A 26,484-nucleotide genomic window follows, 5' to 3' on the forward strand; every position below is an offset into this window, starting at 1 on the left:
TAATACGGTAGCTGATGAGGGGCCCTCTCATGTGACATTTTTCCATGTATAGACAAAGAATACAGTAGCTGGAAAGAAGAAGAAAATTAATTTTCCCAAAAAGGAGACATCTCACGCTCCTTTCATGCATTTTCCATTTTAGATTTTTCTGCATAAGGAAAGAAATAAACTAAAAAAAATCTTTAGTTAGAGATATCTTTCTTTTTAATAATAAATGACATGCAAATTTACGTATAGATGTACAATTTATGTCACATTCTTTCCGTATTATATATAATTCTTAAACCATATTATATATATGTTTGTGTATGTATATGGACAATACTAGTTTTTGAAACTATATGTGTGTGTATGTATATCGACCATTTTTAAATCCTCATCTCATATAGTTTAGATTATCGTTTATATTAAAAAAAATTATCTATTTATATGTGATGAGTCCATATACTAATTGTGTTTACACAAAAAATACTTTATATAGCCGATGGATATATCTATCTAGTGACGATCAAAAAATGTCATGATCTAATAAAATACATCGTAGTAGGCATCATTTTTCTGAGAATTTTTTTTTCGAGTGAACTAACTTTAGAAGCAAGATTCTTCCTCAACATTAATAATTTAATACGTGTGGTTAACCAATTGATCGAGGAAAATTACATTACGTCTCATACATATTAATCGAAAACACAAGAATTTGTTAATCAGTTTGATTACGTTGCTTAAATAAATGCATAAACATAATTTGGTAAATAAGTCCATCTCAAAGTAAATAAAAACCAAAAGATAAGTTGCAAATGCAATGCCCAAAAAAAAAGTAAATGAAAATACGCACACTGAGAAAGTAAAAACTTTGGAAATATTCACTTAAAAAGATGTGATAAAAAATCAAAACGACATAATTAAAGATAACACGTGATTAGAAATCACTTTGTAGTGTTTAGTGTTTGCGTTGCTTCCTCTTTTCGTTATTCTTTTTTGTTGCTGTGGTGGTCGGTAGAGTTCTTTTCAAAACGACCCACTTTCAACGTGGTTCCAAGGTAAGGCATCACATCTGATTACAAGGCTACGTGTCATGTGGAGACTGGTCAAGAAAAATCTATGATTTTGAATGTATTGTTTAATTTTGAAGAAAGCAACAACTTTGGTCCGAGTTCAATAATTAAAAATACAAATGGAATAATCGTACAAATACGTGGCAGAAGATCCTTGCATGAAGAATTGAAGAGCAAGTGGGTCCCTTCAATTGAAGAAGCATTTGACGTCAAGAAAAGAACCATAGCCACAAGATCTAAAACATTTTATTTTGATTTGATTAATAAACAACAACAATAATGAGCAAATGTTGTGGAGTGAACATCGATCGCCAATCTAGGCACTGATTTTATTTATCTTTTTATAATTAGTTACAGGTTTGAATTAAGTTACCCGAGTTTAATTCATCTTTTCATACATTAAAATAGTAACACATTTTTAATAGTCACAGGTATTAAATTTGAGTTATTTAAAAATTAAATCAACACATTTTTAAAAATATATATAAATATTTTGTTTGTCCTAAAGTAACACTTATTTATTTAGAATCGGCAGGATATCATATTTTAATAGTTCTTAGTGTGAACGATTAAAATAGGCTTATTAGTACTGGCGGGACATCAGAAGCTGCTTAGCATATTCGTATGAAAAACTAAAGGACAAAATTATGACCTTGGGGCATTTGTTTAACCTATGAATAAGCACATTTGGATTGATGATTAGTATAATTTACACTACATAATTAGCAGAACTGACAAAAAAAAAAGTGTATATTTTCTATAAAAAAAACAACTCCATATATACTTATTTTTTAAGTAAATTACTAAGAAGAATGTTATATATGTGTGTATTAAATTATTTTTGTAACTATATTGAAAGTTTCGTCAAACTCCGCTTCTGCTTTTGTATGTATAGATTAAACATTGTATTTTCGAAACAATTTTAACAAGAAAAGTATCAAAACTATGCAACACTGTATAATGATTTAAGAATTACTAATACCACATAATTTTTTTTAAGTAAAAACACTTCATTCTCTCGCACTTACAATTAGAATATTGACTCTAGAATAAAAGGATATACGAATGCCAAAAAGTTTTTGGTCCAAATCAATCCCCACAAGTCACGTAATGCACAGCATCATGACCAATGAAAACGAAAACATCAACATAAGAAGTGCCATTTAAATTAAGGCGTATACAAGCTTCTAAAATATTTGATTGGATAGATATATGAATATATAATATATATGGCATACGTATGAGGTACACCGTATATTGTACTCTTATACACATGCGTGTGTGTCAGTATGTGTACTTTTCAACCGTTGATTGATATGAATTTCATGTTAATAAAAAGTTAAAGAAATTGGTAAAAGTTTAGTTGAAAAACTTGATTTGGAAGTTGAGAGTTGAAAACATCTCTTTAAATGAGAATTATAACAGTATAAGTTTATCATCATAACACAAATCATCTCTATTAAAATTTCATAAATTGACTAAAAAGAAGCTCAAAAAGAAATTGTCACAATCCGTGCCCATTTTACGCTTGAACAATGACGACACAATACCTAACGAAGTGGTCTTTGTATCCATCCAAAACCTACGAGTCCACAACTAGTCTTCGACTTTCGCCCTCTTATTTTTCCAAATTAAAAAACCAAAAGGAATTAAAAATTTCTTTTATGATAGGACACACGACTTTGGATCAGGACAGAGACGCATAACAAGAAGTTAACTAGTCAAGTGTACGCGAGGTAGGAGTTGATGGCTTAGAACTCGGAAGTGGCAATCAAATCCATTAAAAAAGCTTATGATTACAGACCAAAACCAATGTTTTTTGTGCCAAAAACTTGTTGGTTTTCTTCCGAATCATAATTAGTGGTTTTTTTAAAATGGTATAACTGTTGAAGAACTCATAAATTCAAAGTCACCTACCACTATTACTCAATACAAGGAGAAAAACAAAAAGGGTTTCATTGCCAGATGGAGCATATATATAGGTGGTCTGTGGGGCTTGGTTCCTTTTCATGAAAGCTCGACATCCACTTTCTATGGGGTTGGCTGGCTGTATGCCTTGTGGATTCAATTGAAAGATCAACAAACACACTGCACTAACCCTATTTTCCGCAAGCGACAGCCAAAAAAATTACTAGGGCAACTCTCCCTCTTTATCTGATAACATAATTTTTTTCATCCCAAAAAAATTTACAAACATCTGTTTACTCAATTCATCTATCATATTATTCTCAAACTCTATGTCACCTTTTTTTCTTTTGGATTAAACTTTGTAGTAACTAGAGAGATAGGGTGTTGGTGGATATTGCCATGGGCGACAACGCCTTGTATGGCAAGCTTGTCACCCAGAGTGATCTTTTGTTTTTGTTCTTGAGAGTGATTTAACCTAAATTCAATTTGTAATAAAAATAATTTGTCTATCATCTCCTTCTCTGCTTTATAGCAAGAGAAATTATTAAAAGAGTGAGATAAGCCATTCTTATGTCGTGATGTGAGTGGAAGAGAATCTAGTGTATCTCACAATATCCACAGAAAACAATGGATGATTGTGAGCTTGACTGTGTTTATAGTTCTATGTGTCCATCAGGCTTAGTGGGCTGTCCCAAAGCATGAAATTATCCAAATGCACTCAACCATTTGATTACTACACTTCAGTAGCCAATTTTTATATATTCTATATGTGTTAGTAGGCACATGAAAAATAAAAGATCTAAATAATTCTAATACACATTCAAATTAGGTAAACATGTTAGGGATTTTTAGCTCAAGTGATTAAGAGCAGTTATCTCTGCACTTGAAGTCTTGTATTCAAATCCCCCCCTCTATTGGAACCGCTAGTTGGAAAATTAAATAAAGTCTCTCGATGAGGAACTCTGGAATGTCTTGGTGGAAGCTGTGTGGTAAATGCCCTCTACTTGAAGGTGTTTCCGGTCCCAAATTGATTGAGAGATTGTTCATTGGCATGGTCTTCTTATATGTGAAATTTTTATGCTCACTGTCGTACATTGGTTGTGCCTTATTGCAAAAAGGAGAACCCTCCTGTGAGGCTGTATTCTTGTTGTATGTATCTTGTACTTGTCCTATTCTCAATGAATTTGAAATACAATTAGGCAGGTTGTTTGCCCACAATTGATGGGCCTAACCATCTATCAAAGTGTTCAAGAATTAAAATGAATTATCGCGGACCCAGTGGGCTTTCACTATAAGACCACCTCAAGCAGCCGCTATTCATCCAGGACTTTACTTCCGCTGTCACAGAATGAAATGAAGGAACATTTTTTGACTTCAATCAAAACAATCAACTGAAATTAGAAGCAACAATAGAACAACCAGCCAGCCGCCCACCAGAATACATACTAGAATCATAGATTCATCACCCTCAGACGATATATACAGTGTCTTGACTGCATGCATCCTCCTACATGATAATAATATAAGAGATATTCATCAAAAAACAACAGACTAAATCTACCGTGGATGATGGTGGAATATTGGGTGGAACATGCAGCTCTGGCAATTTATTAATTATTTTTTACATATATACAGATATGTATATAAAAGTGCTCTCGACAAGTAACACTTGAGCGCTTTTATATATATATATATATATCATTACTATTTGGCTTTTTCAAGGAAAAAGGAAGGAAATCCATTTTCTTATTCATGTGGTATATAATGGGTAGTTTATCTGCTCCATCATTAGGGTCACCATGTTTCCTTGTTGGGGCTTCTCTCTCTCTTTCTACTTTCTGCGATCTTTCTTCGTTTTTTTAAAATTGATCAATTATGTGACAGAAGATGAAAATATGATTTGCTTTATTCGATTTTTTATTGGTGTTATACAAAGTCTACATTAATACATACACTCTATATCTGTGAGATCCCACATCGACAAATGGAGAGTGGGTGATGTGCCTTATATGTACACACCCGTATCCATATAGCACGAGGTCTTTTGGGAGCTCACTGGCTTCGGAGTCGTAGGGACTCCGAAGTTAAGCGAGTTGGGGGCCAGAGCAATCCCAGGGGTAGTGAGCTCCCAAAAACAAAACCGTGAGGGCCAGAGAGGGGGGGCTCAAAGCGGACAATATCGTGCTACGGCGGAGCCGATCCGGGATGTGACAATATTTGCCCGCCTTGAATAATTTCCTCGAGTTTTGACCAAGACAAAAAAAATTCTCGAATAAAAAACAACAGAAGAAAATTAAAATAAACCACCAATTTCTAACACACACACAATTGATCGAGTGGTAAGAGTACTATTAGGAAATTGCCGAGTGGTAAGAGTACTATTAGGAATCCTTAAATTTAAATACAATTTGTTAATAATGTCCTCTTGCTGCCAGCTTAACAATTTGAACTTTACAACCCACTGTGGAATTTGGAAATTGCCACGAATTTGGACCGCCGCAGGTCATGCTTTACTCGCGAAGGCTTTTCCATTTGCGCTTTTTTTTATTTATTAAAGGAGAAGGAAAATATGGATCAAATCAACCCTAAAGAGTAAAGACCGTGGGCAGCTGACTGTTGAATTTATAACCTGAGGAAATTTCTTGGATGGAGTTTCTGTGAACTAACAACCAAAAGTCATGCCAGTTTGTTTCTTTGTTGTTTTGTTACATATGAAATTTGTCTTATCTTTATGCTGCAGACACAACACAATATTCACCAACTTCGATATGAACTGCATAACAACAAAATAGAAATATTATGGAGAATCAGATCTAAAATACTTGCATCAATACAAAATTAAAGTCATATAATATATACAAAAATGATCTTTTGCCAGATTATGTGACTAATAAGATGCTTATGTTGCAAGTCCTGTGAATATTAACATTTACCAAGTTGATTTTCATTCGAACGTATATATGATTTATGTATTTATGAAACTATAAACTTCCGTCTCACAACACAAATTTCTCAAGAGAATGTTGCTATATGTAAATGTTAAATGAGCATCCCAAACCTTCTAGTGTTTGAAATTCAAGTCATCTTACGTCTTTCTGTTATATGTTTTTTGGGATAAAAGAATAATAATATTTTATTGATAAAATAAACAAAAATAAGTACAAAGACAATGTTTATTCTGCGAATTAAATCTTAAATCCTAAACCTAAACAATAGCGTTTCGATAAAAATTGAAGCACTGTTAATGTCCTGTAGTTGGATTCAAATGACCTGTATGTATGATTGCAGGATACATAGTTGTACAAAAACACTGGTATTACACAAATAGTACAAATCTTTAATTTCCTTTTGTCAGTTTTCTGATGTAAAATTGTGATCAGAAATCTGCTACGTACACTCTAATCTATATCAAGAACAACTACAAAAAATAATAATAATAAAAATATTAACAACTTGGCCTTCAAAACACCCGATTAGGCACCCTGATCTCTCTCACAGTCCTAGAATGCACCAAACTCTCTTCCCTCCGCTTACTTCTAGGACGAAGCAACTTCGACCAAAACCTACTTTTCTTCTTCTCCTCGTTGCCTTCCTTCCCTCTCATTCTCCTCGGAAAATAATTAACCAGCGACCTACTTTTAGTGAGCACATTATTGTCACCACTCAGAAACCAAGAAATGGAGCCCTTTTGCTCATATCCCGGTCCCGGAGACGACAAAGAAGAACCCGAAGAGGATGAGTAATACGAAGATAAAGACGACGTCGTCGAAGGAGAAGTGTTAGACAAGGTTCTACGTAGTAGAAGTGGCGAGCCAGAATAAGTTGACAGCTTTTGAGCAAGCCGTTCTAGCTTTTCTCTCAAGCACAAGCTGCAAACGCCGGGCGTTTGTTGGTGCTTTGGGTGCTTCTTGCACCGGGCAATATCGGGCTTGCTTTTTTTGGATGATCTCCTCAGCTTCTCCATTTTTGGTCATGTGAGCTGCTGTTTGGGCTTGTTTGTGTCAAAATATATAGAGAGATATTATGGTTTGGTGTGTTTCCATGTTAGTTCATGCGAGCTTCTTTGGGTTTTCTTTAAAATACCTTTTTTGACGGGTTGGAGAAATTGAAAAAAGTTGGATACGGAGGACCAAGTGGAGGGCTGTGATTTGATGGGAGGGTGTGTGGGGTCCACTTGGGATTAGAAGTCGGTGGCTGTGATGCTTGTGCGGAGGATAACTGAGTGTGGAAATGGCCATTGGGGATAAAAAATAAAGAGTGGAAATTTCCAAGCATTCTCTCTGGGGGCGGCGTGGAAAAAGGATAAAGCGCGAGCGTGGACGGGATCAAAGTAGGAGACGACGACGTTTCGATGTAGGGAATGTGCGGAAGTATATTAAAAGGACGTTGGTCGTGACGTATATATGGTTTGTTTTTTTTATAAGAAAAGGAAAATTCTTGTTTACAATTTTGTTTTTCCATTACAAAATTCGTGTTTGTTACTCAAATGTCAAAACACATGCCATTGACCAAATGATAATGTTGGAAATGTATATGGCAAAAAGATTAGCAGTAATAGTATAAGTAAATAAATAAGTGCTAGTTATTTATAATTAATCTTAATGGTTGGTTCAGGTTGGTGATCCCTAAAGACTAACACATGGGTTCAAATGAGGTGGTTGTTGTATGTAATTTCACAAGAATAAAAGAAAGAAAAATCCATCTATTCTCGTGCATTTGGACATATTAAAAATGTGATCAACAAAACAATAGTGGTTAGTTGGTCTTTTGGTTGGGTTTTGTTTTCTTTTTTCTTGTGGTACAATTAAAAGGTGTAATCTGAGCAAGTTTTGTGAGCTTTTCCAACTCCATCTATGTCGTCAAATGTTCCAACTCCATCCAATCGCTTGTACTAAAAAATATTGCCTAGCTAATAGTAGCTACTAGCAAAGGTTCTTTGATCCCTTTTTCCATGTCCACTTCAGTCCCAAGTGGAAACGCAGCACTAGAAACCAGCTTGGCAGATTGACAACCCCCCCAAAAAAAGAAAAAAAAAGTTATATATATATATATATATATATATAAAATAAAAAAAGCTTAGCTGTTGCTCGGAAAATAATATAACATGTGCATATTGGTTGAGAGTTGAGAGACTAGAAATAATGACAATAATATTGAAAAAGTGGGCCAAGAATGAATATGAACAGTGTGAACCGAAGTATGACAAAATGGTCAAACAAGGCTATAAATACAACCAAGGTTTGGCGCGTTGGTGTGTTGGCGAGGGCATCAGTTTTTGGTCTACCAATCTGATGACAGTGATTTTTCTTTCATTAAATAGCACGCGGAAAACCAGGTCCTTGACAGTGGGATTGGATTCCTTCCAGCGCGTTGGTGTGTTATGCTTCTTCTTCATCCACACCTTTTTTTAAAAAATAAACATGCAATGCAAGCAGAAGCTCTCATCTCATCTCTCTCACGGCATTGGCTTTAGGGAAATAAACTTGTATATTTTGTCTGTCCTTTACACTCCCAGCTGGTCCCTGCAATTCCTGCAATTCATTATTCAGCCAAATGACCACTTTGCTGGCATCTGGCACTGGCAAGGGCTCTTCTTAACGCGCATGCCTCAGAATTTGATTATTTATATCTGTCATTCTTTCTGTTTGCTCTAAATTCAAGCAATCGAGGTCAAAATAGCCCTTTAAAATATGGTTCATTGGGCCAACCTTTTGTTTTATTGCAGAGTAAAAGTGGAAGGCCCAATGGGAAACACAAGTTAACGAGAATGAACGACATTGGGCCCAAAAAAACAAGAATCGGTTGCAACATAAGTGGTGTGAAAATCCCTTGGTGAACGTGAATGTTCACTTTAAGATAAATCATTAGAAATCTTGTTGGAATCTTACAAATTACAGAATGTAAATTTTAGCCCAACCCATTTTGAAATCCTGAATCCGTTCATGAAAGAGAAGATAGTAGAGGGGAGTAGTAAAGGGATGAAGGCCACTGACCCTGAATGGGGGCGTCTGTGGCTGAAACTTTTCTCACCTTAGGGTTTTCTCTCGAGGCTGGTGGCTAAAACTTTTCTCAAGGTCTCCCCAATGGGGTTTGTATCTAAGGCACAACCACCATAGGGCTGGACAAAATAGAGCCCATGCACAAAAACCCATCCCCAATAAAACATTTTGGGTCTCTAAAACCCCCAGTCCACCGGAGTGCTGCATTCATGTCCATAAATATATGGACTCGGCTACAGCTCACCTTGATGCAATAGGGCACCCCACTTCAGCTCCAGGCACCAGCAACTTGTTTTTAATTTTTTTTGAGCTAGTATTTATAGGAGTCTCCAGTCAAGTACCTTCGAATTAAACTGTAGAGGGAAATTGCAATAGTTAATATTAATTCAAATAATACTCGAGTATATATTCTGCAATCCAATCCGATGAAGTTATGGTTATTAGTTGAGTCAATATAAAGCAATGCTTAAACCAAGAAGAAAGGTTTATCATCAACTTACAGTCTTCCATCCTAACTCACAGTTCAAGGTATGAAACTGCCAAACAAGAACCTCACCAACTCAGTCTTACATCCTACTCAAAAATATATGAACACGAACTTAATTCGCAATTACAACAATAAACGAACAGATCTGATGCTTGTCGTTTAGCCTGGTTATTTAATTGATTCAGCAGACTCACTAGTCTTGACCTCTCTGGGGCACTGGGATACATACGGTTTGAGCTGCAAGCAAGAAGAAGAAAAGTAATTCAGAACTACATGTATGCTTATAAGAGTGAGGGGTAGTTTGCTTAGTTAAAACTTCAAATGCATCAATTTAAGTAAGAATAGTTTGAAGTGTGCGATAGCAGAGCCGCAGCATGCATCTTCCAATTTCCATTTGGAACCTCTAATTTACAGATAAAAACTATAAACGCTAAATGCAACAAAAGAATGAAGAAGAAAGAAACAAAGAAATATGTTCACCTTGAAGTCAGTTAAATCAGGGACTACATAGTTAGGTAATTTCTCCTGCTGCACAACATACTTAGCTGCAAAAAATTTGGGCAATTTGGATATCATGTCAAGTAGTAATTCCTACCCTAAAAAAATTTGATTGAGACCCTTGTCAAAATTGCAAAAATGGAAATTGGGCAAACCTTTTCGGGTGTGGAAACCAATGGGCTTGCAATTCTTCCCCTTGTAGTAATCCCTTGGGGCACGTTTGGAGGAAAGAATGTCAAGCGATGATGTGCGCTTTCGACGAAATGCCCTTCCTAACCCTAGTATTAGTCCCAATGCCATTTCTTCACTTCTTCTAACAATGAATTAAATTAAAACCAATTATAAAACATGCTTGAAACCATAAATACATGCTATATAATCAACAAAGATATCAGCGAGAGCGAGAGAGAGGCATTTCCTATTCAAAAAGGGCCAAGAAAACTGTGGTGAAACCAAGAATTTATCTCAAGACAATAAACGCCACGGTTTTAACATTGATACTTTCATTAAGGATGAAGACAATATTACCAAGTCATAACTACATTCAACAAGTTTTTATACCTCATTGTCTATACAATCCAGGTATGTTAGATTCTAAGAAAATATTAGCAGCATAGCATTTCTATGACATAACAAACTAATAAATATATAAATATATCCTAAGTTTTAACAAATTCACTCGATTTAACTAACACACTAATCCTATGGGAATAGGAAAAAGACATATGATTGCAATATCCTTGTCTTCATACTAATTCTTTAGCTATAACAATTACACAGTAAGTTAAACGTAACTCTCTGCTCGGGCATAACCTGTATCACTCAAACAGACACACAGACAAACACCTTCAGCTCATCCCCACAAGCAAGTAAACTTGTCCTGTTGATTTTATTTTTGATTCATGTCACTACGTACTGGCAATCAAATTACTGATAACATTCAAAGTTCTAACCAAGCCTGGACCCAATTCAAAAAAAACTTTGGTTTCCAAGGAAAAAAATCCAAAAAAGCTATGAGATTCAAGCATTTTCATTCCTAAGGGCAAGACCCAGTTCATGATTTTGGCTTAGGCTAAAGAAAGCCTCTTCATTTTCCCTCAAAGATTCATAGAGTAAACAATATTATTCAACAAATTTCACGAATCATGAGCAGATTAAACGAAAAAAATATAGAAAAAATGGCAATGATAGATAGCAGATGATACCTGAACAATGAGAAGTGAGGTTCTGATGTCGACGATGTCGTGCAGATGATGATTCTGGGTTTTGGGGTCTGGCTCTGTCACTGCAGAGGGTTTAGGGCTTTTCTGCTGAAAAATAATTGGGTAAAGCGAGCAAGTACATATGGGCCAAGGCCCATAACCCAGGTGGGTTGGGTTTGTTGGACTAAATGATTATACTATCAAAGAGACTTTCTTTTTCTTTTACTGTTTTTTTAATGGAAAAAAGATAAGGAGACTTTTAATGTCCTAATTTCAATTTTAAAAAAATACTAATGATGTTTTATTTTCTAAATGTAATGATTTTTTTGGTCGACAAAAATATAAAGGAAGTTTAGGAATCCAGCTTTTTCACAACAAATTTTGAATTCTTTGACATTCCAACTCATTTGAGAGAGCTGAAAGGGAAAAACAAATTCAAAAGGGTCAAATATTGAAGTCTTTTTCCAAAAATAAAAGAAGGTAAGAAAATAAGAGTGAATATGAAAATAAAATAAAAAGAATGTTATTGGCATATCATTTTCTGAGTTCGTTAGTTTAGAAGTAAACAATTTACTTCACATTCACGACAAGAGTTTGGCTCTCGCTCTTCTCAACTTTTTATTATTTAAATTCAACAATTGATATCTAACTTCTGATAAAACCCCATTATTATTTTTTGTTGTTATAACAGGTTTGTGATAGATTAGAACCCATGATTATTCATACATCTTCTTTCCAAGGAAAAGGAAGAAGGCCTATAATCCTTTTTATTTTCATTCAATCACCAACTTCGAGAAAGCTAAGCTTTTTCAAAAGTGAAGTAAAATTTCTGGTTCCTTTTTCACCGGTTTTCCAACGGGCACATCTCCCCAGACAGTAGTGACTGTGAATCAGATGGCAACACTGTTTTTCAACAGCAGACTCATTCAGAGGACAAAAACCAGAGGACCACTTAACGAATTGCAGAGAAATGAAAGAGGCTTTAAGTGCTTTCAGTCTTAATGATGACTTGATCTTGAAGACAACAGGGCTTGTTTTGTTCCTAAAACATCCTTCTCTTCCTGCGTGGCCATAGTTCATTGTTGTGGACATCTTCCTCAATGTTCCAGAACAAAAAAATTTCCCCTAGATAGGAACCTCTGATGTTTTGTTATCGTTAACCCCCATCACAAGCTTTCAGTTTTTCCACCCCATGTCACATCTTCAAGCTCATCCAATTTAGCAATTAATCTTCCAACCCCACAGAGAAAAGGCCCTTAACTTTCACCCAACCAATAGGGTTCTTTTTGAAATTGAATGGCATTACCTAAACTAAAGTAATAAATTAATGAAAATAATAATCTAACTGTTCTGGAAAAAAAGTAGATATACTTCGGCTTTAAAGATTAAGTTAGTGTATGGACTCCTTGCCATTACCACAACTCATCTGCCTTTAAGCTCTCTTTCAAGACCAAAATTCTCGTCAAGTTCTTTGCAAGTACAAGCAGTTTATACCCGTGAACAAAAAAAAACACTTACATGTTCTCCGGTTCTCTTTTAAAGCCAAAATTCTCGTCAAGTTGTTTCCAAGTATGTGTATTCTAAAATCATGAACACAAAAAGCTTGTAATCATGAATTCATTATTCAATTAGTGATAAAGCATTTGGAAATTCCATCAAGTGCACCAATTTAGCAACAATTTATATCTCAAAGCAAAGATTTCAAAAGGATAATGCAAGTGAAAATGAGGATTACGAGGCTCGAATTGTTCCAATGGTGGGGTGCCCCATTTGCATGATTAATTTACATGGGACCCTTTTCTATTGCATGTCACAGCTGCACAGAAATCAAGGAAAGGTTTTTGGTGGTTTTATAGGGATCACCACACACTACTGTCATATGGGAAGGGAAAGGGCTTTTGGCTAGATTCCATAGGGCATTAACAGTCAAAGATGGATGACGCATAGGGCCCACCTCTGACATGAGCGAGACATGGAGGAGGAGCTAAGAGTCGCTGCAGCTTTTTGGTCTGTCTCTTTCCCACCTAAAGTGAGAGCAAAAGTGGAAAACGACTTGTGTATTCTCCACCTCCATGAGTTTTTGAAATGAAAAACCTACTCTCCAAAGGAAAATCAAATCTACCATTCAATGAACTTTGTTGCATGCTTGGAGTATGGCCCTTGTAAATTAAATTCCGTCATGCGCTCTCATTTGGTTTGAGTTTGTACAAAAGTACAGATTTTTTTACGCAAGAAGAGTGACTAGTGGACATGGGACTAAATATCTGGGTCAGGAAAGTGAGCTTACATGTATCAACGATGAAATGATCATTACTCACAATAAACTCACATACACCAACGACTAGAAATTAATTCTGGGCGCAGTTCACTAGCATTTTCTTGAATGATAATACATTTTTGTCAATGTTCTGAGAAGTCTCCTCTCTCTTTAGGAAGTGGTACCACTTGTAGAAACCTAGAGAGAGGGGCTCTTGTTGCACTAGTCTTGCAGTTCCATGTGTTAGCTATTGATCAGGATAATACTTTTTCACCAACCACATGGGGGTTGATAGTTTCCCATCAGAAATCCAAACAGAGAAAAAGAGAGAGAGCTTGAAAGATGGGGCCATCTAGATAGAACATATTGCTGTTTTACACACCACTAAATGGAACCTACAAGTTTTCTCTGCTGCAAAAAAGAAAGAAAGAAAAAGAAGGGGTTGGAGGGGAGCTATCAGTATCAGCTATATCTATAGAGACCCAACTTTGTGCTTTGGCTCCTACTTTAAAAAGCTCTTGTCAAATCCTAAAGTTAGTGAGCTGCAGAAGCATATTGAAATGAAAAATTGACAACTGAATGCGTAGTTTGTAAAACCTCCTTGTATGATGCATCATATTGCAAATAGTTTGTGCTTTGTAGCTTTGTGACTTGTTTTTACAGTCACACAGTTGCAAGCTCCTGTGAGGAACTTTTAGCTTTTCGTAAAATTAACCAGAAAATACCATGATATTTATGATGTGGCCAACAAAGCTTAGATTTTTGACATTCTTGCTTCTAGATTACAAAATTCAATAAGATCCATTTTTATTAGATCATTCAAAAAAACTTAGAAAAGTCCAACTAGTTATTTTTACTGCTCAGCAGAGTACCAATGGAGAGAGGGAGCTTGATCAACTGAGAAGAAATTGCAGGATTCTTCTGTGCTAAACAAACTTTGCTCTTCCATCCTCACAGGCTGAGTCTGGAACCCTTTACCAGCTACTGATCTAGAGTCTGATAATTGAAACCAGTTTACCATTGAATTTGAAGACAATGATGAATGGCCATTGTTATAGCCAAGAGAAGAATTTCCATTGCTCTCTTCCTTCATAACTCCATTTGAGTCACTATCTGATGATCCATCTTTGGATTTCAAATTCTTAAACAAATTCACCTCTGCATTGTCTCCATTGTCACTGAAATCTTGGTGTCTGCTTTGCTCCATGACACTGCTCTTGCACATTGAAATTGGTGATTCTTCTTTAGCTGAACCATTGCTTTCTGCACTATCTCTGCACAGCTTTGCTTTTAAGTGCCTTAGCTGCAATTGTCACAAAGAAACAGACTCAATTACAAAGGAGAAAAAAAAAGACCCCATCTAGAAAAAGATGCAAACAAAAAATGTTTCACCAATATGAACCTTTTCAGCCAGAGCTTTATTCTGCCTCTCAAGACTATCAAAGTTGAGCTTTAAGCCATCATAATCAGCTTTGAGAATGCCGTAGTCTCTCTCCAATTGCTTAGTCTTCCACCGGGCGCGGCGGTTTTGGAACCAAATAGCTACTTGTCTTGGTTGCAGGCCTAACTCCTCAGCTAATTTGGCCTTCCTCTCTGGCTCTAACTTGTTCTCAACCTCAAAGTTTCTCTCCAAGGCCTTGACCTGCTCTGAGCTTAAGCGCCTTTTCTTCCCTGTCATTTCTTCCCCACAGTCTTCTTGGTCTAAAGAATCTAACATTGCCTGAAACTCCTTGCTATAACCGTAGTTGTCCTTTCCATGCTTCTCCTCCTCTGCATTAACAAGTAGTGAAAGAAATTTGAGTCTCAGCTGAGGAACTAAACTAATCTTTGAGATATAAAAACCCATCAACAAAAATACCAAAACTTGACAAATACCAAGTTGGATTTGTTTTTTCTGTTTTGTTTACCTTTTGGTGGGAAATTGGACACCAACACACCCAATGAATCTGAGCTGCTGCTGAACCTCTTCATAATTCAAAAGAACACCCCCAAGAACCTTCAATGTATTTGCTTCAAATCTTTCTGAGATTTGTGCAAGCTCTCAAAGAGGGTTCAAAGGAAAGCTTTTGGGTTGAATTACCAAAGTGGGAAATGCTGTGAGACTATGCTACAAAACAGCTAGAGGTTCACTTGCCTTTAAATTGTAAAGACTATGGTTTGTAGCAGAAAACCAGACCCCTTCAAAGAAACAAAAAAAGTGCCAAGTACACCTCATAAACAAAAACCCTTTCTCCTACTTAATCATTATATAATCATCAACATATATATATCTAGCTAGAGTTAGAGAGAGAGAGGGAGAGAGAGCTTTACTGCAACTGGATGGAAGCAGCTCTCAACCACAGCTAGATTGCATTGCTTTACTACACTCTGCTGCAATATATACATTGAATTGATGTGAATGGTCTGATTTGACTCACAATTCTTTTTTCCTTTTTCACTTTTTTGGATGAAGGATACTGAGTCACGGTATGGGACTCAAAAAAGCTGGATTCACTTTGTTACATTTTTCTCTGCCCAAGTGGAGGCTGCATTCAACCATTTTTTTCACACCCTGCAAAGATTGCTTTTTTTCACTTTGACAAGAAAGGATTTTCTATTTTTGTCCTATGCTTCAAATTTTAGAACAATATTTGGCTCTCGTTTCTCACGTGTTAACATTTCCCTTTCTTTTTTGTTTTTTTTTCACAAAGGGAAGTTGGACTTTCAGTACATTAATTTTTGTTTTCAATTTGTAAAATAAGTAGAGATAACTTATATCACTTGATGATGTTAAACAATTGTCGTTAATAACAATTTAATTTGGTCCTACCACTTTTATTAATTCATGTCATACATCAACACGAGCAGAACGTTAATAAATTCTTGAGAGAAATCAAGCAATGTACAGCATTTCTCATCATACCACATTGATATCAAATCTTTGAACTTTAAACGACATTCATCTATACAAGTGAGTCTTACTTCTATTATAAATGTGATACAAACAATGACCCGAAAATTTAATCGTGCGAGTTGACCCACTAATTTTCATGTGGGTTTTAAGTCGTGTTGGAAATTGTCACCCTAGGACTCAAATTCGATATGGAATTTGAATGAATCATGTTCTATTTAGGGGTAAAGTTCATACTCCCGCATCTCTCACAGGTAATGTTCTTTTCACTCTCAAAACAGGACTAAAAGTACTGTTCTTGTTGTTCCTAAGCATCCTTGAAGCTCTTCTCTATATTCACAGCCATTGGCGGACCCAATGAAGGACTACTGTGGGTACTTGCCCACACTTACAGAAAAGTTGCAGATGTACAATCCCACCCAAACTCATATTTTTTAATTTTTTTAAGGTCCTTTTTAGGTGGAGCCCCCACATGGCCTATCAAATACGTACACTTTAAGCCCAAAGCTTATATTAAAAGGAAAAACCCTATGTTATAAAAGAATAATAGAGATCCCAGCAAGTGCACTCATTCTGTAATTTTGTGGAGAATTCAGCCACCAAGTTCACTTTAAGCCAAAATATTTTTTTTTTGGCTATACATCGTTTGGATTTTTTTTAAGCCCCCAGATGAACGAAAGTCTGGGTTCGCCACTGTTCACAACTAACCAGGAGTATCATAAGGTCATTAAAAGACGCAACAATGGTAGCACACACCCAATGCTCAAAATATTTCTACATTTAAGTGTAGGGATTAAAAAAAAAAATCTCATAAAATTAAGGACAAGCAAGGGACTTGTAGCTCATGTGGTTAAAAGTAGTTAATCCGAGATCTTGTGTTGTGTTCGAATTACCCATCCCTCAATATAGTTTAAAATAAAAATAAAAATAAAAATAATTAAGGCCAAACGACGGGGAGGGCAGCTATGACTTTCTCAAAATAGTTCCTCATACTTTTGCTGGCCATAGAGGCACCCATTTATAGCAAATGGAATCACATTCTATCTCTTAGTTTCAATGGATTTAGGTAGGAGTGTAGGTAGTTTTTTTTATTTTTTCACAGCTAAAATCAAAGGCTCAAATAGACCTCACCTTTCCCTTTAAGGAGTCTGGTTTTGTTTGCCTTGCAAGATTGGAGTTGCCCTAACATGCCAACAAGAAAGAACAGGTTACTTGTGGGACTCTATTTGTGTGACTCTACCACAGGTCTTGAGATGAAGGGCATTTGGTCTCCATGCCTCATGTCCACTTACCTAACTTTGCATATAACTTTGCCTTTTTTTTTTTCTTTTTTTTCGTACTTTTATCTTTCTCTTTCGGTGAACCCAAAGTTAATAGTGAGAAAGGAACATGAACCCTAGAGAGAAGCTAGCTTTTATTTGTATGCTCTCATACGTTCGTTTCAGAAAAGGGTAATTTATTGAAACGAAAGGGCATAGGATCATCGTACGGATGGTTTGAAAAGAAGGTTTGGATAAAGACTACAAAGGGTAGGCTAGGATTGAAATGTGCTTGCACTATTTTGAACTTCAATGTTGGATTTCAACATTTCACAATTTGTACATGCCACAGAGTCAAGTTAGCAAAACTCAATCTAGAATTTATATGAAGTCTGCCCTTATTGTGTTTTAAATATCTCTACTTTGCAAGAGGCTTGTAGCTCAAGTAGTTAAGAGCATTTACCTATGCTTGAGGTCCTAAGTTCGATTCTCCCCTCCTCAATATCACTTATATACAAATATATATATATATATATATATATATCTCCACTCTATGTCCGACACGGAAGAACACTACATAACATCTGAAATGAAATTCTAAAAAAATATATAAAAAATTGAGCAATAAATCCACCTGATAATGTGTATGTATGTCAATGGGTCAGACAACAGTACACGAAAGAAGAATTTTAAATTTCACAATACAAGCTATAGTAATTTGTTAACTGCATTTGATTTTGTATTGTTTAAGTTACAAGCAGTGAAGACAGGGAACATAAATCGAAAGATAATCTTTGTTGGATCCTATTCTAAAGCAAATTGATAAAACTGGAGGATAAGATCATCCTAAAATTGATAACACTCTATCTCTTGCAGCTAAAGCTGCAATGTGTTTAATCAATCAATAGAGACAAAACTGGCGGATAAGATCATCCTATAATTTCTAGTGATACAAAATAAGGACAACAAAAATTTATGTTGCCCTTACCTAGTCTACATTTCCTCAATGTCAACCTCTTGTGTCAAAATTTGTATAAGCCAAACCTGTGTTGGGTGTACATTCGTATTTCCTAATCTTGGGGTGATGAAAATGGAGTGCAGCAGGAAGAGATATCGATTCCAGCAACCTCCATGGCATTGCAGACCCATTCAGGGACATCACCTTTCGGAAACTACAAGACAATAAGAATGTGAAGCATTTCAAAGCTAAGTTGTAGATACTGCACCAAGTCGCTCCTTAAAGAATCGAAAAGCTTACAAAGCAAACAACAGCAAAAAGGAAAGAAAGAATCATTTAAGGCACATATCTCTCTAATTTACGATGGCAGTCAAATTTGTTAGCGGCAGTGGTACCAGTTGCTAATGGCACAGCAGACAACTAGAAGATCTTACTAATGTAGTAATTTTTGATAAGAGGCAAATTTGTCAGTGGCCAAACATTTTTATTTTAAAGATGTAGCAGAAGACCAAAAGAGACTCTAATAGCATAATAGTTTTCTCCTTTTCCTTTAAGATCACTCATATGAACATTGCATTGTGTTAAAAGTTGGGTGCACTGTGGATATGCATGATTTAGATTGCAGTACTGTCCACCCAACCGCAACCATTTATTTCCCCCCCACCCCAGAGAGAGAGAAAGAGAGAGGTCACACAGCCATAATAGAACTTCAGACGCACAGAGAGAAAAGGAGGAAGGGCATCTAAAGGAAATACCATGGTTTGCAGAAATTCACGTACAAACCTGCAACAAGATTAACAAAATGTTACATGAGTAACAACCAGAACAAGTGAGAAAATCACTTGAAAAAGCAATGTCAACAGGATAAAGTCCCTACAGTTACCCATAATAACATGTTTTTCTGGAAAGAACTTCGTTAAAAAACAAAAATAATAACAGCATGTATATCACATAATCACACAAACAATACAAGACTAAGGTTGAGAAGGGTAAAGCAGAGGCAAACATACTCTGGAAACCTTCCCTTGATTATTGATGAGTGCAGATTTCTACTTAGCTGCATTTAAGGGGAAAAAAGAGAGATTTTTGGTTATATAATATATACGAAAACAATATAGGGAAAATAATTTAATAACTTTTGTGTTAGAACCTTCAACATGTAATACAAATTGTGATATGACAGAAGCTGAGATCCCATAGCATCTTTTGTAACCAGGCAATGAATGTAAGCTCTAGTATAATTTTTGCAGACCTGCATTTGAAGATAGAATGAAGCAGTTATACATCCTTGCACCACCTTATGCATTGATATTTCAAGCTAAAAATTAGTCCATTTATACGTACAATACAATCACATGTAGGATCAATGGGACGGGTATCATCAGCCATCGCTTTGTGTTTGAGTTTGAGCACTCCCTGAAATATATAAACATCACACCGAAAATGAGAGGGAATCTTTTTCCTCTGGTTGAATTATGCATCCACATGTAAAAAGAATATTGGGACCCCTTTTTATAAAAACCGTATGAAGGCACCCAATAAAAGTGCAACTGCACTGGCTATATCCACATAAATATTGCACGACAGTAGGCGCATCCAAACATGAAACATCAACTGGAAAATTTGAAGAAACCCCAACTCATTTCAAGTATGAGCACTATGAAGAAAAGAGATGATTGAGAAGCTATGAAAAGAAACAACCGTATTTGTGACATTCGTATATCAACAAATTTAATGAGGACAACTAGCTTAGCAGCTGATAGAAGAAGCAAGCCCAAAATTTGTATCTGATAATAAATTATTCCCCCCATTCAAATTAAAAAAGACACAAGAGTGATAAATGAAGTTCAAAGTTCAAACAAATAACCTGATCAAATAACACAATTAATTGCAAACTGTTTTGGAACTTACAGAGGTGCCAAGTTGAATACTAAAGAAGGACATGAGGCTTTATCAGAAATCTAATTTTATCATTCAAGCGTTCAAATATAGGACTTGATGCAAGAAAAGTGATTTCAAATTGATTACTCCAAGTGATAACTATACAAGAAACCCTCTTTTGAAATGGGATTAATTTAGTAACTTTGAGGCAGTGTCAGAAAATTTGGCCACTACATGTGTATTTCTAATGCATATGTATATAACCATTCATATAAAAATCTTTAGTACACAGTAGTTCACACAAAAAGAAATGATAAATACATACACGCAGAGAGGGACTCTCGTAAGCAACTAAAAAAAATAAACAATCATTCAAATGTTTTCATCCTAACGAAAGTAGTGTTACAATCATAGATGTAATGATTCAAGATTAGCTGCTTGAGATGCTAACCAATGGCCTGCATACATAGATATATTCAATAAAGATGTAAAAGTGTCGATCACATTGTTGAAGTCATCACCTCGGGTACAAGAGCTGTACCAAAGCGAGCAGTACGTGTAGGATAAACACAGTCATACATGTCAGCACCTAGAGCACTGCAAACTACAATATCCAGTGGATAACCAACACCCTGAAAGAAGTGCAAGCAAATATCATGACTGAGAAAAAATAAAAAGAAGATCTAAAGGAGATTAGTTAAAATGGTAAGTCTCTAGCACCATAACATATCGTGGTTTCTCTTCAGGCAATGAAGCAGTGCACTGTGCAACAACACGCCAAAATGAATCCTTACTTTCACCACCAGCAAGACCACCAATAGCATAGCTGTCACAGAAGTAAAATTTGTTAACTGAACTCCTTCAGTGGAAACTTTCCAAATCCCCTTGAATATTAGAACTGTAAACAAGTTGCTAATTCTGCAGAGAGTACGAATCAATAAACTTGAAGTTAAGGAATACAGAGAAAAGCTTGTTTTAAGTTTTAACCCTTCAGGGGAGAAAAGGATAGTTTTAAATGCTTTCTTCCACACTTTTAGAACACTATTGACCAAAAATAAATGATTGGCAGTATTGTCTCAGCTATTAAAAGGGGAAAATTGAAATAAGCTTTAGCTTTCAAAGACACTAATATAAATGAGCAGAAATTTTAAATATGCAGAGCACATTTATGATGTTTTTGTGACATAGGCTACACTTATTGTCTAAGTGATTCATCACAGTTCATGTGTGCAACTATTTATTATAAAATACATTGAAACCCAACAACTATCTTTACTGGTTAACTTCAAAATCTAGAAAATGAAGTATTAATGTGTTAAATAAAGTGTTTTAAGTGTTTAATCTAGAATGAATCAGCCAGAAAAGAAAACACATACCCAGGTAAATTCCGATCCACCAAGCCTCTAACACATATATCTCTGTTCCCCACAAGTTATGACATAAAGCAATGTGTTATTACAAAGATATTAGTATGAGGAGCAGAAGAACAATAAAAAAAATGCATAAAACAATCAACACAAAGCAGGAAGAATACACGTTCAGTTGAAATTCACCTTAGTACAGGATCTAAGCCACCTTGTACAATACCAAATAAGTTCTGCTCATTTGGTCTCTTATGAGCTGTTTATAAAAGTCAAAGCAATAAGAACGTTGCTAAGCAGCCAACTCAAGAGCATTAAAACTGATAAGATAAAAGAATATAAGAAATGGCATGGAAGTTGCCAAATGAAGCTAGCTTAATAACAGGAAAAAGGTATATGCCAATCAAAGAATCTATAGGACTATTATGGATGACTTGGGGATCTAGGGCAAGAAGGAACAGCTCAATACATATGCATAATGAAACAGTTGGCATCTTGATGTTGTAAATGTAAGAAACTCGCTAGTTAACCATTATTGGACCTTCAAAACAGGCTTTCACCTAATCAAACAAATTTAGAAGTGCACAGTAGCCGAAGCTCTAAAGCCTGAGGAATGATCTTCTACGTAATCTAGGCACTTATGGCAGATTGTCAGCATGGCTTTATCAAATCTTGAGTTGATTATATATCAGTACACATACATACATACATACATACATATACATATATCTACTTAGAAGTATATATTCAAGAAACTTCAGTGAGAATCACTGCTACATATCCTAGATTACCTTCAATACATCTGTCTATCCATCGTATAGTGCGATACGTGGCCTCCTCAATTCTTGGACCAGTTATGGTGGTTTTGACTACATCATCAAGGGCCATAATAATATCTGCTCCAATTCTGTTCTGCACAAGTCATTGACAGTACAGAAGGGAAGATAGAGGGGAAGCACATGGTCAGAAAATTAATGCTTCATCTGGACTCAATATCTTGAAAGCTTTACTCTATGCTATGAGTGCACTACTTTATATTGCAAATAAATTATGGAAATTTACAGTGACCAGGAAAAGTTGGAACGAGTCATTCTTTTTTATTTAGACAAAAAGAGAGGTGCAGATCTAAGGAACTAATCATTCTGCATTGAGCATATATTTTGCTCCTATGAATGCCATTATGCAATTATCTTGCTGAACACATATATTTTTAATGTATTCTTTTATTGCTTATAAAATTTTAATTATATTTTGGTTCGCCTAGATAATGGGCTTTGTTTTAAGAGTTCAGACTTTGATACTCCATTTTTCTTTCCTTTCTCTCTCTTTCTTCTATAATTCCATATCTCCCAGTGCTACATCAGCATCGTTATAACATCTTGATGTAGGGGGCACTCAATGACATAGTATAACTCAAACAAATCCAGTCAAAGACCTCGGTAACTAACAGAAAAAAAAATGCCCCTAGATTACCAAAAACGAAATGAAATAGATGTACGTACTTGGATTTGAATTGACTCTTCAGGTGTCAAGAGCATTGGCTTCCCATCAACTGGTGACTGATGTAGGAGAATAATCATTTATGAACACCCAAATAACAATATTCTTCAATAGTCATAAAAGAAACAGCATGAATCAACGAAGTACTAAATGAAAAAGTTATATAGCATTGACAATAAATAAAGCATCAACTTCTATATAGAAGAAATGACATCACTCGAATATGTTTGTCAACATGAGATCAAAAGATATAAGAAAAATTATTTTTAATTTTTAAAAAGCTTAGATTACAACAGCTTTCAAAATTTTGAAACAATAATCTTAGGATAAATTGTGTTCACTGGCAACACAAAATGATACCAAAAGTAACACTTATCTGTTTACTACCCTATAGCATCATGGACCGAACAAAATAGTTCTCTCTCTTTTCCTAAAACCCAAATCTTTAGGAAGTTTATTATGAGTATGACATATAGGCCCTTAAAAATGAGGACAAAATAGTCAACTGATTAACAATTAAGGACAAAACAGATTAAGCATAGGGGTATCTCCATCCCCTCTTCTGTTCTATTCACTTCTCTCCCAGTACACCACATCAAACATGAAGCCACGTCACCCTTCCAGCCTTCCCATGTCCATCGATTCCTACTTTTTATTTCAACTTAACCAAATTTGGTGCTTTAATCTTTTTCCCTTATTTCATAGAAGAAGAGTATTGGAGACAACTTGCTTGTGATGTTGAAAAATTTCCACAGCTTCATCCGGTGATGAATAATAGCTCAACATGAGGTGAACTAAACAATAATGATTCAACAACACCTAAACAACAATATGCTTTGCCAAAATAAGATATTACCTGAAATGTTACACCCTCTTCAGTGATGTCAGCTAAATGCAATAATGAAACCTGAAAAACATTAACGAAATGAATTTTAAGATTTAACTAGATGTATTATTATTAAACCAGAAAAACAATGTCCATGCAAGGAACATTAAGGAACTAACCAACAAAACAACCACAAAGTCAATAGCATGAGTTCATCAATCAAAGCTAACAAATAATTATCAAAACTAGGCTAGAAGTTTCTGAAAGAAAACCCCTTTAACTTCTACCTTAGCATATATTAGAAAGTAAGCTGGTTAGTAACCACATCACCGTTAGCACACCATATTTGATATGGCATTTAGTATGTTAGTAATTGAATGCAGTAAGAAAGCAAGTCACTGGAACAGTAGATACAGTAGACTTGTTCCCTTGCCTCCTAGACAAACGCGGCATACTTAAATGAGGGAAAGCTTAACTCTATTAACATATATTACAAGTTAACTAGTAAGAATGCATAGATACACAAATTACGACAACTTGGATAATCAATATGTAAAATGGATGGGCAGGAGGTGGAGGGATTGAGGACAAGAAAATTCACCAAAATGCCCAATTATTGGTTGGATTTGTTGCATAAATAGTTCCAAACGAGAAAATATGAATTCATGTTTGGTGGAATTATGTAAATAGCAGTCTATGCAAGCAATAAGGACATCAACCAAACCCCTAGAGATGAAAACAATTTAAAAGGAAAAACAACAATAATCTGATCAAATTTAGCACATAGTGCAGTATTGAGGGAAAATAACCATCTGAAAGCCACCAGAATCAGTAAGCAATGCTCTTGGCCAGTTCATAAATTTGTGGAGACCTCCCAAATCATCAATAAGCTCAGAGGTAGGACGAAGTGCCAAATGATATGTATTCCCCAGTATTATTTGGCAACCAATCTCTTCAAGCTGTTCAGTTGTCAACCCTTTTATAGTTCCTGAAACCGTGAAAACCTTATCCATATCATCGATGACTAAATACAACAAAGCCTAGGGCATTATGGTTTTACACATGTGCACATGAACATCTATATGAACCCAGAAAACGTTATCAACACATAGAATATTGGATAAAATATAAGTGAAATGAGTGTGCACGCTTGCACGATTCTGCCAGCCAACCTTACCCATGAGCAATTAAAGCTAGCCCCAAGAATATGTATTCTCTCAATGCCTAAGTTGACATATCACATATCCCACATCAATTGAATTGAAAGCAAATTAGCAACAGAGCTTGTGGTTCTCCAAAACAAATAACATTGATATTTGACAGGTAGAATCTGATAATCTATATAGTTATATTTATAGATTGAATTTGGTGGGCTAGTTAAAGCAACAACCTTGTGTTCCCACTGGCATGAAAAGAGGCGTCTGACACACGAAGTGAGGGAGGGTCAGTCTAGCTGCTCGAGCACGGTTAAACCTCCCTAAAACCTGAATTACAAAACACAAAACCAACTTCCCATATCAGTAAACATAAAAAAAAACCCAAAAAAAGGAAAACATAAACAATAACACTCCATTGGTTCATGAGCTTATGAATCTTTCATGCATATTCTTATGCAAAAATAAGAACAAAATAAAAAATATATATATTGGCATGAGAAAGTTTGGCCTAGAGTTCAAAACCCTACCTCAAAACGAAGTGCCATTCGAAAAAGTTTATCTATGACTGCAGCAGCCTTAGCCTGTATGCCAAAACCTTAACTTGTAATGTAATGGGTTTACAGGGTACCAACTATAATATATGTAAAAAGCAAAGGCAAAGAGAAGAAGAAGAAGGAGAAGGTTGTAATATGAGCCAATGATTCAATGAAGAAGAGTGGGTGGCGGCTGAGTTTTGTGTGTGCCGCCGCTGCCGGCTACGAAGCCTTTGTGTTGTGTTCTGTTATGTTTGGTTTCCACTCTTGGAAAGCCGCGGATTAGGGGATTCTCGGTTTTACATAGGATTGAATTTTGGGAAATTGGCGGCTATGTCCCCGGAAACAATGTTTTATTCAATAATGTCCCTATTTTTGAAACTCATTCAAAAACATCCCCTCTAAAAGCTCCCTATTGCCCGCTTATCGCCCCTACTTCACTTTGTTTTTTGGTCGTTCTGATCTTGAGCTCTCTCAAATCATCTTCTCTCTGGTCTTCTTCTCTTCTTCTTCCTTCTGCAAAACATCAGAGAAAATCCACATCAACCATCGACCTCATCTCGCCTAATTCCCCTCTCTCCTCCTTCTGCATCTTGTGCGTTTCATTGGTCTCTCCCTCTCACCCACATCGGCGACGGCAACTGTCACCTCCTCAGAAACCCTAACCCACATCAGCGACGGCGACCTCACCCTCTCTCTCTCGGTCGCCGTTC

The 26,484-nt window shown here is 35.8% G+C and overlaps 4 protein-coding genes across 6 annotated transcripts; all 4 read right to left on the reverse strand.

The window, feature by feature from the left end:
• Nucleotides 1–6,078: 6,078 nt before the first annotated feature.
• LOC110751918 (uncharacterized) lies at nucleotides 6,079–6,964 on the reverse strand. The gene has a single exon (XM_021952471.2). It carries the CDS (start codon nucleotides 6,925–6,927, stop codon nucleotides 6,424–6,426), a length of 504 nt encoding a protein of 167 aa, XP_021808163.1. The 5' UTR covers nucleotides 6,928–6,964; the 3' UTR covers nucleotides 6,079–6,423.
• A 2,379-nt stretch (nucleotides 6,965–9,343) lies between these two features.
• On the reverse strand, nucleotides 9,344–11,269 carry LOC110751899 (Mitochondrial ribosomal protein L27). 2 transcript variants are annotated; one of them, XM_021952439.2, is made up of 4 exons: nucleotides 11,153–11,269; nucleotides 10,103–10,260; nucleotides 9,930–9,994; nucleotides 9,344–9,686 (listed from the first exon to the last, which is right to left on the reverse strand). In XM_021952439.2, exons 2-4 carry the CDS (start codon nucleotides 10,245–10,247, stop codon nucleotides 9,618–9,620), a joined length of 279 nt encoding a protein of 92 aa, XP_021808131.1. In that variant the 5' UTR covers nucleotides 10,248–10,260; nucleotides 11,153–11,269; the 3' UTR covers nucleotides 9,344–9,617. The 2 variants fall into 2 exon arrangements, with proteins under 2 accessions (XP_021808131.1, XP_021808132.1); XM_021952440.2 differs by having other exon boundaries at nucleotides 10,103–10,257; nucleotides 11,153–11,247.
• A 2,847-nt stretch (nucleotides 11,270–14,116) lies between these two features.
• LOC110752009 (homeobox-leucine zipper protein ATHB-16) lies at nucleotides 14,117–15,929 on the reverse strand. Its single transcript, XM_021952583.2, has 3 exons — nucleotides 15,314–15,929; nucleotides 14,809–15,176; nucleotides 14,117–14,709 (listed from the first exon to the last, which is right to left on the reverse strand). Exons 1-3 carry the CDS (start codon nucleotides 15,375–15,377, stop codon nucleotides 14,260–14,262), a joined length of 882 nt encoding a protein of 293 aa, XP_021808275.1. The 5' UTR covers nucleotides 15,378–15,929; the 3' UTR covers nucleotides 14,117–14,259.
• Nucleotides 15,930–18,229: 2,300 nt separating this feature from the next.
• Nucleotides 18,230–26,174, reverse strand: LOC110751923 (uncharacterized). Of its 2 annotated transcripts, XM_021952477.2 has the most exons (15): nucleotides 25,766–26,174; nucleotides 25,472–25,565; nucleotides 24,891–25,069; nucleotides 24,112–24,162; nucleotides 23,258–23,314; nucleotides 22,547–22,667; nucleotides 21,948–22,014; nucleotides 21,771–21,812; nucleotides 21,115–21,220; nucleotides 20,916–21,026; nucleotides 19,858–19,929; nucleotides 19,664–19,765; nucleotides 19,524–19,570; nucleotides 19,269–19,296; nucleotides 18,230–18,727 (listed from the first exon to the last, which is right to left on the reverse strand). In XM_021952477.2, exons 1-15 carry the CDS (start codon nucleotides 25,781–25,783, stop codon nucleotides 18,626–18,628), a joined length of 1,197 nt encoding a protein of 398 aa, XP_021808169.1. In that variant the 5' UTR covers nucleotides 25,784–26,174; the 3' UTR covers nucleotides 18,230–18,625. The 2 variants fall into 2 exon arrangements, with proteins under 2 accessions (XP_021808169.1, XP_088101750.1); XM_088245624.1 differs by lacking the exons at nucleotides 25,472–25,565; nucleotides 25,766–26,174 and adding an exon at nucleotides 25,259–25,405.
• Between the last annotated feature and the right edge of the window lie 310 nt (nucleotides 26,175–26,484).

Source organism: Prunus avium, chromosome 1 (genome assembly GCF_965620075.1).
Source record: "Prunus avium chromosome 1, drPruAviu1.hap1.1, whole genome shotgun sequence".
NCBI classification, from domain to species: domain Eukaryota; kingdom Viridiplantae; phylum Streptophyta; class Magnoliopsida; order Rosales; family Rosaceae; genus Prunus; species Prunus avium.

What these genes read in the sequence shown, in the direction of transcription:
- LOC110752009 (XM_021952583.2), bottom strand. Translation starts at nt 15,377, where the DNA reads ATGAAGAGGTTCAGCAGCAGCTCAGATTCATTGGGTGTGTTGGTGTCC. An exon ending in GTCCAATTTCCCACCAAAAG is followed by an intron (nt 15,177 to 15,313) that starts GTAAACAAAACA and finishes TTGTTAATGCAG; the next exon opens with AGGAGGAGAAGCATGGAAAG. An exon ending in ATAAAGCTCTGGCTGAAAAG is followed by an intron (nt 14,710 to 14,808) that starts GTTCATATTGGT and finishes TGACAATTGCAG; the next exon opens with CTAAGGCACTTAAAAGCAAA.
- LOC110751923 (XM_021952477.2), bottom strand. An exon ending in CATGCCAGTGGGAACACAAG is followed by an intron (nt 25,070 to 25,471) that starts GTTGTTGCTTTA and finishes TCACGGTTTCAG; the next exon opens with GAACTATAAAAGGGTTGACA. An exon ending in GTGGATCGGAATTTACCTGG is followed by an intron (nt 21,221 to 21,770) that starts GTATGTGTTTTC and finishes CTTCTGTGACAG; the next exon opens with CTATGCTATTGGTGGTCTTG.
- LOC110751899 (XM_021952439.2), bottom strand. Translation starts at nt 10,247, where the DNA reads ATGGCATTGGGACTAATACTAGGGTTAGGAAGGGCATTTCGTCGAAAG. An exon ending in TGGTTTCCACACCCGAAAAG is followed by an intron (nt 9,995 to 10,102) that starts GTTTGCCCAATT and finishes AATTTTTTGCAG; the next exon opens with CTAAGTATGTTGTGCAGCAG. An exon ending in CTGATTTAACTGACTTCAAG is followed by an intron (nt 9,687 to 9,929) that starts GTGAACATATTT and finishes TCTTGCTTGCAG; the next exon opens with CTCAAACCGTATGTATCCCA.
- LOC110751918 (XM_021952471.2), bottom strand. Translation starts at nt 6,927, where the DNA reads ATGGAGAAGCTGAGGAGATCATCCAAAAAAAGCAAGCCCGATATTGCC.